We start from the raw sequence: 12,260 nt of genomic DNA on the forward strand, positions 1-12,260 counted from the left end.
AGGAGGCAAAAGGCAGGAAGGTAATCTATGAATCTGAGGCCAGCCTAGTCTATATAGTGGGTTCCAGGCCAGCTAGGGCTAAATAGTTAAGACCTTGTCTCAAATGATAAAATAAAATCTTCAACTTGCCATAAAGTGAAATATTAATGAGTCTTTATTGAAATTTTAAACTCCTAGTCTTTGAAATACACATCATGATAACCAAAACGCACCCTGGACTACAGAAAATATTTACAATATGTGTATTTGACAAAGAACTTTGTAAATTGGAGCAGGAACTGTTTTGTTTTCTAAATTTTTTTTGTCTTTTTTTTTTTTTTTTTTTTGAGGCAGGGTCTCCCTGTAGCCCCAGCTGTCCTGGAACTCACTATGTAGACCAGGCTGGCCTTGAACTCACAGAGATCCTCCTGCCTCTGCCTCGCAAGTGCTGGGATTAAAGGTGTGTGCCACCACGCCCGGCAATATTTTGTTATTTTTATTTTGTGTATGTGTGTATTGCCTGCATGTATGTAAGTGCACCGGTGTTGTGCAATGCCAGCAGAGGACTGAAGAGGTCGTGGGATCCCCTGAAACTGGAGTTCCAGACAGTTATTAGCTGCCATGTGGGTGCTGGGATTCAAATCCAGGTCTTCTGCAAAAGCAGCCAGTGTTCTTAACCACTGAGCCATCTCTTTTGTTCAGTTTTTGAGACAGGGTCTGTGCCCCCCCCCCCCGCAGCCCCATGCCTGGCTAGATCAGAAACTTTTAACCTCTCCCCTTTTAAGAACTAAATAAAAGATTTGTAAGAAATGCATCCCATTAAGTATGTATTCCAACATGCAGATACCAGAGGCAGTATCCAGCTCGTGCATCCTAGACACCATGCCCTCAAGAGTAGCCACAGATTGAAAGACTGACAGAACACAGTGCCGGCCAGGGTGCAGGAAGGTTCCTCCGCCCACAGCACGGGAGACAGACAGTCAGACAGCCAGCGTCTGACCCAGCAATTCCACACCTAGCTTTTACCCACAAGAAATGGAGCTTGGTCAGGTAGTGCACACATTTGATCCCAGCAGTCTGGAGGCAGAGGAAGGCAGATCTCTGTGAGATCAAATCCAGCCTGGTCTACACAGTGAGTTCCAGGCCTGCTGGGGCTACACAGAGGCCCCGTCTCAAAACAAAAACAAAAACAAAAGAAAAAAGAAATGGAGCTTGGCGCACAGCCACCCAGTCTGTTATGGGTGGTCCTGGGACAGAACATGCAAAATGACAAGGGGACACACCAAGTCCATTGAACTACATGGACAAATCCCAGGAGGTAGGGAGGACAGCACATGGGGTCAGAACACATTAGGACCCTGTTCATACCCAGTCTACAGAGGCCAAAGGCCTGCAGAAGGGGGCTATCTGGGGTCTAAGTGGGTCAGGAGGATCTGAGGGTGGTGAACAGTCCCACAGCCTGACTGAACACCTGCACACTTGAATTTGACCCTTTCATTATCTATTAATACATCAACAAGCATAAATATATAAACAAATCAACGGGGGAAAGAGTGACCGGGACACACAGTGACACACACAATGACTGAGCTGCCCTGGCATCATGCTGACCAGAGAGCCTAGCACAGTTCAGACCACCCATGTGGGCACTAGACCCAGAAAGACTAAGCACATACATCCAAGGACACCTGGCTTACGGGGCTAGAGAGATGGCTCAGGGGCTAACAGCACGTATTGTTCCTGCAGAGGACTTACGGATTCAGTTCCCAGCACCCACATTAGGCAGCTAGCAACGGCCTATAACCCCAGCTCCAGGAGAACCTGACTCTTCTAGCCTCCTTGGGCACATGAACAGAGACATACAGACACATACACACACACTTTAATCTTTAAAAAAATTTTAACTGACTTAAGATGGGCATGGTAGTGCACACCTGTAATCCCAACACTCGGAGGCTGAGGCAGGAGGAGGAGTGTTGCGAAGTTCTAGACTAGCCAGGACTATATAGTTGAGACCCTGTTTCAACAAAACAAAAACGGCCGGAGCGCAAATCAGGTTTCAAGGGTAAACAGGAAGCTGTGGGGAAGAACCCTGCGAGGCCAGGGTGGCCAGTGCAGTCTAGGAGGCTACCACTAGAGGTGACCCAGGAGCCCTCGGGGCAGCTGTCTGCTTCATGGGACTGGCAGCAGGTCCCGCCCTGTAACTGGGAAGGAGATGCTATACAGCCAACAGTGTCGCCACTTGCTGGCTCTTCCTCTCCAGTCCCACACTGCCCAAACCTGGGATAAAAGCACGCCTGGCTCCTCAGGCTATACTATGGGTCAAGTAGGGGCTCATCACATATCTCTGCCAGACATGGCACCCTAAGTCTAGTTCCTCTCCCTTCTCTTGGGAAGTTGCTGGCAGAGATATCCTGACAGGCATCCTGCCTGCTAACAGGGAGACCTAGAAGTCATCTCACACAGGGAGGAGTGGGCAAGTGTAAGCTAGGCCGCCCCAGACAGGAGCCCTGCTGGCCACACCGGCTCTGTCCAGATCTGGGCAGTCTAGCCAGCTCAGGTGTAGGATGACTGAGGCCCTAAGTGACTACACTGTGCTCCACACAGGCCTGTGGCAATAATCTGCCATTGTGCCCCTCTCAAATACCAGGGACCACCCCAGAGTCTCCTCAGATGGACAGAATCTAGACAATCCATATGCTTGGACAATTTCCAAATGGTGTCTGTTCATGCCAAGGAGACAGGACAGTGGGAAGAGTGGGAGAGGGCCCTCTGAGTCTTCAGGCCCTGAGTGGTCCTAACCTCCCCTAAGTTTGGATGACCCTCACAGGCTGGCCCACAAAGCAGACTGCAGGCCACAGGGTAGCACCACACCAGGCAGGGCTTGTATGACATCTAGACAGCAGCATTTGGTAACAACTAAACATCTGCCAGGGGTAGAGAGGAGTGAGGCTTGCCATCAGGGCCTGCAGAAGGGCAGTGGACAGGGTATTGGGTCAGTAACTCCCGTGGGACAGGACGGGGAGGCTGGCTGAGGCTGCTTTGTCCCATTCTCCAGCCTGCCTACCATAGGAGCCTCCCTGAGCTGGCGTGACCTTGCCCCCAACCACACCTCAGTAACCGTTCCTGGATGGCGAGGCGGCAGCAGCAGGCCTATCTTGGGGACTGTGGGACAGGCTGGGGGTGCAGGGCATCATATCTGCCTCCTGGTACCTGTGAACGGATAGGCCTGGAGAGCAGACCCCGAGTCTCCCAAGTCCATAATGGCAAGCCCAGACCCCCTGCCAGGACTACTGTGGTGCCCGAGGCAGCCCTTTGCTCCTAGGTTCAATGTAGATGTTATATAAACACCACCCTACCTGGAGCCTTGAGAGCTCAGATAAACTTCCTGTGCCACAGAAGGATGAGGTGGGGGTGAGGAATGGGGACGTTGCTCCGTAGTCTCAGCTATGTTAGATCCAGGACTGGGGCCCTGCATGGGTGTTGACCTCCTGCTCATGGAAGCAATGGCCCCTGACACATCTAAGGCAGACAGCTCACAATTTCCCTGGCTTAGGGAACAGTGGCCCTAGCATGTGTGCATGTGTGTTCACAGGTATGTTCCATTCCTGGGGGGCGCTTACCAGCAGCCCCAGGGGAACTGTGCTGGGTGTCTTCTGGCTGACCTTTTTTGCTGCTCTCCCTCTAGCACAGCATACGGCTCCCAAGTGCCCCTTGGCAGTATGGCAGGTTAACCAAAAAGGCTGGGAACAAGTTCCTCTGCCCACTGCCCTGCTGCAGAAGTCTTGGGCAACCCCCGTGAATTAAGATAGATGCAGCAGGCATCCTGCTGGTGGAAACAAACAGGCAAGTCCCGCCAAGGATGGGGCTCTGAACACAGCAAAGTACCCTGCCACAGAGCCTCTCAAAACACTGACAACCAAGATCAGGACACGAGTTGGGGGACATGGCTGGCTCAAGGCACAGCGGGGTAGGGTTGAGAGGGTATTGCCTTAGGTGTTTTTTTTGGGGGGGGGCGGGTGTTTGGGTTTTTTTTTTTTTTTTTTTTTTTTTTTTGATGGCAGATTGCTAGGACAGCTTACAGGAAGTGAAACCTTGAGTGAGGGAGGATTCTTGTCTTCTCCTTTGGAAAAGGCCTTTCAGAAGGGGAGAGGAATATCTCTGGTGCACAGAGGGGATCAGGGAAAGGGTGAAACTGGTGGCATTTAGGGGCAATGGTCTGCTTACAAGGAGATATGTAGATCAGGCTGGCCTTGAACTCACAGAGATCTGCCTGCCTCTGCCTCCCAAGCACTGGGATTAAAGGCGTGCGCCACCATGCCCGGAGGGGTTGGGGTTTTTAAGAGTTTGTTTTTATTTTATGTTTGGGAATGTTTTGACTGCACCCTGCTCACGTAGGCCAGAAGAGGGAGTCAGATTCCCTATAACTGGAGTTATAGGCAGTAACTCCCATGTGGGTGCTTGGAATTGAACCTAGGCCCTCTGCAAAAGAGGCCAGTGCTCTTAACTGCTGAGCCATCTCTCCAACTCAGGTTTGGTGTCTTTTGTTTGTTTTTTTGAGACAGGTCTCACTGTGTAGCCCTGGCTGACCTTGAACTCGATATGTAGACCAGGCTGGCTCCAACTCACAAAGAGCTGCTTGCCCCCACCTCCTGAGTACTGGGATTAAAGGTGTGCACTACCATACCCAGATTCAGGGAGGTGTTTTAAGACAGGGTCTCCTGTATCCAAGCTCAAATTCCCTATATAGCCAAAGATGACCTTGAACTTCTGAGCCTCCTGTCACCACCTCCTGAGAGTTAAATTACAGGACCAGATCATCATGCCCAGTTTTAAAGAGGGTGCTGTTTTGATCTGCACAGTGAGCAGATCACACTGGGAGCTTCAAGCAGAGGCAGAGTCCCTGCTGCCATTAATATCTCGGAACACACAGTAAGTAGTGGACTTCAGGGCCCTGAGGTATTCTGGTCAGCCCCCTTACTTGGAGTAGAAAACTGAGGCCTAAGAGGAAATTCATTGTAGGGGCACTGAGAACAGTCCAGAGCTCAAACTTAGGCATCCTGAGGGAGCACGAGGCAATGGGTCACCAGCTCTCAGGGTGGTGGGTGTGAGGATGTCCCCAGATGAAGCCAGGCACAGGGCACACAGGGAGTCCAAAGTCCATGGGAGCCAGGCCCTGCCTTTACCTGCTCACCCCAGGACTCCCTCCCCCAGCACTCCCAGTGATGTGGCGACATCACCGCCAATAACCTAGATTTTAACCAAGAAACAACACACCCCTTTCTCTGCCCCACTTACAGGCCTGCTGAAGAGAAAGCCACAAGGAAACCCAGACTGTTGCATGGGGGCCAAGAGAGCAGGGTTGGCCCCACAGCCTGACCAGTGTTCTAGGACAGCTTTTTGTCACCAAATGGATGAGGCAGGGCACCCCCCTGATACCCAAGGCACGAACCAGCCCATGTAGAACAGCCTTGGGGAGGGGGGTCCTGGTCCCACAGCCCCCAAGCTCTGTGCCCTATCTGAGAGCTGGAGTGAGGGACTGGTCTGACTGACTGTAGGTGGCTTAAAGCAGAGTTGAGCCTCCTGTTCCCATCCCACACATGCAGTAGGCTCTGCAAAACCTTTCAAGGCCACTGTTCCACTGGAAAACCTGTTGAAGCAAGTGGGCTGTTCCTGCAGGTGGGGTAAGGGCTCTGGCAATTGAGTCTCACAAGCTATCAGATACACTCTGCTGACAAGCCATGGCCAAAGTCCTACTGGAGAGGTAGGAGCTGTGCAGGGTGACCCCCGAGAGGGTGGGTGGAGACTGGGGTCCCCTCCCGGCTCATTTCAAGCCCACTGAAAGTCACCTGCCCTCAGCCTGTACCTGACCCACTTCAGGGCTGTGTTCAGCCACCAGCATGGGATGATAGAGTCCTCAGGGATTGAAAAGCCACACAGTTAGCAAGAGTTAAGTACAGCCTAGGGACAGTCCCTGCCCTATCAAAACCCCCAAGCCTTGGGGTCCTTGAAACAAAGAGTCTTGAGTCCTTCAATGACCCACCTGGCTGGTTATCAGGAGGGAAAGAAGATGCCACCCACTGGTGGATTCCCTGGTCAACCTAGTCAGTGTGATGGTGGGCACGTACCTTACCATCAGGAAAACAAAACAAAACAAAACAAAACAAAACAAAACAAAACAAAAAAACAGCCCTAACCCTTCACCATGAAAAAGAAATAGAAGCTATCTGCTTAGACCCAAGAGGGCTGGAGCCCCCATTTCAGAGCACCTGTGTAAGAGTACCATGTTCATTTAAACTTGAGGGTAAAAGCCATGGAGCCCAGGCCAGGAAGGGAAGACAGCTGGGGTATGGACAGCCAAGCTAGAAGATGAGACCCCACCATCCAGCCTATGGCTATAGCTGCTCCAAAGGGACCTGGCTTTTCCAAGGCCTAAGCTGGGCAGTATTCCTGGCTCCTTTTACCCCCACAATGACAGACTCAGGAAGAGCAGAGGCATGTCTCATCAAGATAAGGGACGATGTGTGGGCAGGTGAGGGAAAGTTCCCACAATGACCCTAAGTGCTTGGGTCTAGGCCACCACACAGGGCCATGCATCGAAGGCAGGTGGCCCCAGTGCACAGGAACTTTGGAGGGGGCACAAGATCTTGAGCACCAGTGATCTCTTTCCAGTGAGCCCCCAAAATATATCAAGAGCGTCTTCCAGTCAGTCATGACCTGCACCTCACATGTCCCAAAGGGGAGCAGCCCTTAACAAGAGTACCTGGGGGTTCTCACTGTACCCACAGGACAGTGGCAAGGGACAGAGATTAAGGACAGCAGCCTCGTGAGGGTCAGAGAGCTACAACTACCAGGGGACAGAGGCCAGACCTGTAGGACACCATGCACTTCATAGACAAGGGGTCTGAGCCTTTGAGAAGGAGGTGAGTGCAACTAGACCCTTAGTTTCACCATCTGTCCAGTGCCATGCCCTCTGCACAGTATACTTTAGCTCTGGCAGAGGCAGGTGGCTATCACCTCACACAGTATCTGAGCTCTGTGATGACTGGCTTCTGCTGGCCAGCTCACGGGGGTCTGAGGTCTTACCACCTCCTCCAGCTCATACCCCTCACCTGCAGCACAGTGACCAGCCCATAGCTAGGCTGTGATCATTAGGAAGGCCAACTGTGTACCACGGCCTCTGTGCACTGGCTATGAGGACCACATGGCACCTGGTCCCACGTGTTACCTGCATAGCTGCCCGTGGCCTTGATGTACATCTGGCCGTATTGTTCTTCCACCATGGTGTCATAGGCCTCATCATCCTCCTCGTCCTCCTCATTGTGATAGGAAGTGGGGCTGTCGGTGGTGGGCAGGCTGCTGGCCCCAGGACTGGTCCGCTCCCCCTGGGGGTAGGGCACCTGCTGGATGCTGGGGATGAGAGTGGCCAGGCTGGGCACTCCATAGTAGGAGACTCGGGGCAGCTTGAGAGGGGCTGCGCCAGGCGTCCCCGCAGCACCTGTGGCCATCGCCACCCCATCTCGAGAGCCTGTCTCCAGTGGGCGCTTGGGAGCCAGGCCCGGACCAGTGGCCGGGGGCATCTCCATGGCTTCATGCTTTACACGGGTCAGAAGCGGGATGGGCACAGAAGGGGATGCGACATAGGTAGCAGTGGCTGGTTGCAGCTGGTTGCAGGGACTCTGAGGCTCAGAGCTGGCATCCTCGATCATGGCGGTCTGTGAGTCGCAGTGGGGCGAGCTCACCTTGAACATGAGGTCTGTGCCACGCTCCACGATATGCTGGATCTGCAGGAAGCCGGCAGTGTACATGACCACAAGCTGTTCACTAGCTGCCATGGTGAGCTTGCCTGTGTAGCAGAAGGACAGGATCTGCTGGAAGCAGGCGGGCGGCACAGTGCCGGGCAGCTCAAACGCACTCTTGCTGTTGCCGCTGAATAGGTCTCGGAAGTAGAGGCTGCTGGCCGCCAGGACGGCCCGGTGGGCCTTGAAGGCCTGGCCCTTGACCACAATGGACACATCACAGTAGAGGCCGAGCAGGCGTTGCTCATTGAGGCAGCCAAGCACGGTGTTCCCAAAGTTGGGAATCTCGATGTGTAGCATCTGAGACATGGCGGTGGTGTGGTGAGCAGGCCTCAGACTCAGCGAGGGACAGCTCGGATGGGGCACATCTGTGGGGAGGAATACACAATGTGGTCAAGATACTCCCTGTTCAGCAGCCTGTTCCCAACCCCTGTACAGAGTAAGGACTGTGCCCATCCCAGCTAGAACAACCCTCCAACCCCAGAAAGGCTCTGGGTGTCCTCAGACTCATGGTCATGGTTGGAGGGCAGGATTGAGTGGTCCCCGAACAGGCTCCAGCACCCTCCACACCCACAGTATCCTGCTCTGCTTCACAAGACTGACGGCGGGGCTGCGGTTGCCCATTTCCGCAGAGGACACAGGGTAGAGACCTGAACCCTGCCAGAACACAAGAGTGAGCCGGCCAGTAGTCACCCTCTGTCTGGAATGGGGAGGTGGGGGGTCAAGCCTTGAATAGATCTCAGCAACTCCACTCCAGGGGGAAAAAGTTCCCTGAGCCCCTCACCCTGCAGCCTTCCTCTCTGGAGGGCCACCTAGAATCCAGCAGGGAGGTCTTTTGGAGGTGTTTAATTTCAGGTTTGTTTTTTCTTCTTTCCGGGATGAGCATCTTCAAGGTTGGGGCACTGCTGAGTGGCTACCCCCTCCCATAGCCCTTGCTCAGCCTCAAGCCTTCAGCCTGAGAGGACTAGGCACCAGGGAGGTGGGCTGAGCTGGAGAACTCGCTCGGAAAGCGACTTCTGTCAGCTAGTGCAGGGGCTCCGATGCCCTCTGCTCCCCGTGGCTCCCAAGACGGACAGACGGAGACCCAGGTCCTGAGCGCGCCCTGGGGGCATGCTGCACCGGGCCGAAGGCGGAAACAGGAGTTGGCGCTTGTCGCAGCCCAGCGCACAGGCGCCCTCCCTCCGCCCCACTTCCAACGGCGGCCAATCCCTGCTGGCTGGGTCTCAGCCCAGGTAACTGGAAGGGTCTCGGGACCGTGCAGCCCGGGGGATGGGGGCGGGCAGGCGGCCACTATTTGGCCCTGCACTCTGCTGCTGGCCGTGGGGTGGCCGGAGGAGGCACAGGCCCTGGCCCAACTCTGCAGGGCCGCACAAAGGCCCGCTGTGTCCTGGGGGGAGGAAAGTGCAGGCGGCCGCAGAGGCGCCGGGGTGGCCGGGGGAGGAGGGCGGAGCCACCCCGCGCCCGGAGTTGGGCAGGTGGGCGCGCGCCGGGCAGCCCCGCAGTGCCCCCCGCTGCGGAGAAGTTGCCGTCCGGGCAGCGGCCCGGGGGGTGGGGAGGGGGACACCTACCTTTAGCGGCTGCCGGCCACTCAGCCAGGCAGCGAGGCTCCCTGCAGGCTGGCCGGCCAGCTGCTCCGGGAATGCAGCAAGGAGAGCCCGAGGTGGGGAGGGCGCGAGGAGCCCGGCGAGGGGAGGGGTGGGGGTGGCCAGCGCTGGGCGCCGGGCTCAGCGGCCGCAGCTCAGCTGCACCCAGGCCGGCTCTCCCCGGGCAGCGCGCAGCATCTCAATGAAGCAGCCGGATGCAGACGAACATCCAGGCAGCTCTTGGGAATGAATAGCCGCCTTTGATTTGGGAGCTGAAGTAAATGCCAGCTCCCAGCCCCGGCTTTAAAAACAGTGGCGCGTTGGTGCCAGAGGAATGCACGGCTCCGGGTGTTGGTGCAAGACAGACTTTTGATGACTCACTGCAATGCAAACAAAGATGGCAGAAATACTGTACTGTACGTGGAGAAATGCTTCGTGGTGCCACGGCAACTCAGACAGCTTGGAAATTTATAGTGCAGTTTTGCATATGAATTACCCAGTAAACTGCCTCCCTGCCATCCTGTACAGACCCAGTGTCAGAGCATTTAAACTATTCCAAACAGTCTGCAGGGCTGGCAGAGCCGCTGGCTTAACTCTTCCTGGGGGGAGGGAGTCTGGGAAAAGGGCACTGGGCAGGGGACTAGGGAGCAGAGATAGGATGAAGGTACCAGGGTGAGGAAAGGGGGGCAGGAAGTGGGGGGGCAGGAAGGAGATGACCAAAGAAACCCCCAAAAAGAGACCCCCAAAGAGACAGAGTTCAACCAGAGGAAAAGGGAGGGGCAGGAAGGAAATTGCCAAGGGGTCCCAAAGAGGCTCGAACTGGGAAGGGTCAGGGCCCTGAAGCCGCCCTCCCCTTCTCCTTCTGACCTCTGGGCCATAGTCTCCTGTCTGGCCATAGGCTCCAGAACACAGACCTAGTAAGTTCAGAACCACCCCCTCACTGATTCCCTGCCTTCTCATCCCTGACTGGCTCTTTAAAAAATGAGCAACTTCGTGGCCAGTCCTAGTTCTCCCCACAGAGGCAGAGGGCAGGGTGGCATGTCCTTGCAAGCTTATATACCACTTGCTGAACAGTAAGGGCCCTGGGGCAAACCACTGGAAAGCCTGCCTCAATTGCTTCACCTGTCACCAACCGTGGTGCCAGAAAGAATATATTCTACCTGCAAGAACGGACAGGGTCCAGTCTGACAACAGTGAGCTCTATGCTGCTCCAGGCTGAGTGGCCACTACCATCAAGGTGACACAGGCTGGGAGGAGATGGTAGCATCAACTGGTCCCTCGCTCCCAGAGTCCCCTCCAAGGCATCCAGAGAACAAAAAGGAGCCATCTGGCTCCTCCCTGTTTACATGTTGTGGACTCTAGACAAAAAGCAGCTGAACAGGGCCCCCAGGGACAAAATCTAGGTATGGAAGGAAGGCATCAGCAAGCCTAGACTGCAGGGCCCTCCAAGGCTTTGTCCTTCTAAGGGAAGTGATAACAACCCTCAGAGGGTGACTGACTGTGAGAGCGCACTGGGACGTGTGTACGTGTGCGTGTGTGTGTGCGCGCGCGCGCGCGTGTGTGTGTGTGTGTGTGTGTGTGTGTGTGTGTGTCAGCCTTACGGAAGGGCTGTTCTCCACAAGGCCAGGAGGGCTCAGTGGGGTCACCTTCTGAGCCACACCTCCTAGCAACAGACCCTCCACCTAATGGATGCTTTCTTCTAGAAGTCTAACAAGCAGCCCTCATGAATCCAACAGTCATGTGTAGGGCTAGATTGTGTCCAGGGCCATGTGGGTCACTGACTGATTACTGAACCTGGCTGGAGAGGGCTGTGCTACCCAGAGATGCACACAACAGAAGAGAGGGACAGAAAAGTTCCCTTTCCAGATCTACAGCTTCCACCACAGGGGGCCTCTCAGAGAGCCACAGCAGCCGCTGCAGACAACCTCAACCAAATGGAGGCTCTCCTGTAGTTTGGCCAGTAAGACAGAAGCAAGCAAAAGCCCGGCTCTAGGGAGTCCCAACATCTAGGGTTGGCTAGGCCAGCCAGCAACCAGATACAAGGGAGCAGGACACAGGGTCCTAAGACCCTCCAAATCCTAGGTCCTGTCAATACCAGCCACCCTTAGGACCTACAGCCTCAGATGTCAGTTGTAAGCTGGAGGTGGACCTTGGGATAGCTACTGAGGACAGGATGCAATGAGATTTGTAAAGCCTGCAGCTCAGGCCTACCACAGCATAGACCAGTGATGTCTATAATTTGCTGTGACCAGAGCCAAGTGGGGGCATTTGTGTCCATACCTCAGGGGCCGGTGCCCAGGACTGGGGCCAGACCAGCTCATCCAGAGAAGGGGCTATTATTCCCACAGAAGGTGACAAGGCCAACTTGGTCCCCAGGGACAGAGGACAACTGGTACATTTATCTGTTACCGTGTCCTCAGGCCACCTGTGCTGGCAAGGCCACTGCCTGCGCCTGCCTAGCTTGCGAGAACCAGACCGGAGCTGGTTTTAGGTTGCTTTCTTAGAAGCCTTGGCTGAGGTAAGAACAAAGCTGAACTTTAGGAGAAAAGAATCAAATAAAGGCTTGGCTTACGCTCCCAGGACAGTGGAAAGTCGTGGAAATCGGGACAAGCCAAGGCTGACCCAAGGGGCTATGGTTGGGGGATTGAGGGGACCTTGTGTCTAAGTGGGGAGAAGCATAGCCATGTGCCCGGGGGGACAGGGGAGGATAGAGCCTGACTCCTGGGCCACCAGGGCCTGCTCCCCACTCCTTACCCCAACCTTATAGAGTGGTATCCAGCCATGCTGTGACCTCCTGGCTCTTCTGTGACTCAGTTTCCCCATTTCCTTCCTTGCCAAGCAGGGTCACCCATTTGGCTTCCCCTCCATGATGAGCTCTGTTATACTCATTTGCTTACAG

At 54.9% G+C, this 12,260-nt stretch overlaps 1 protein-coding gene across 2 annotated transcripts in view; it reads right to left on the reverse strand.

Moving 5' to 3' along the window:
• Nucleotides 1-9,706, reverse strand: part of Nacc2 (NACC family member 2) — a 38,115-nt gene extending 28,409 nt beyond the window's left edge. The window contains exons 1-2 of one of the 2 annotated variants that reach the window (XM_008841935.3): nt 9,347-9,706; nt 7,208-8,146 (exon numbers count right to left, since the gene is read on the reverse strand). In XM_008841935.3, the coding sequence (XP_008840157.1) occupies nt 7,208-8,087 (880 nt within the window). In that variant the 5' untranslated portion in view covers nt 8,088-8,146; nt 9,347-9,706. Of the gene's footprint in view, nt 1-7,207; nt 8,147-8,562; nt 8,584-9,346 lie in introns of those variants that run through there. The other variant, XM_008841936.3, reaches the window with a different exon arrangement.
• Nucleotides 9,707-12,260: the final 2,554 nt, after the last annotated feature.

This window comes from Nannospalax galili, unplaced genomic scaffold (assembly GCF_000622305.1).
Source record: "Nannospalax galili isolate Female #2095 unplaced genomic scaffold, S.galili_v1.0 scaffold1421, whole genome shotgun sequence".
NCBI classification, from domain to species: Eukaryota; Metazoa; Chordata; class Mammalia; order Rodentia; family Spalacidae; genus Nannospalax; species Nannospalax galili.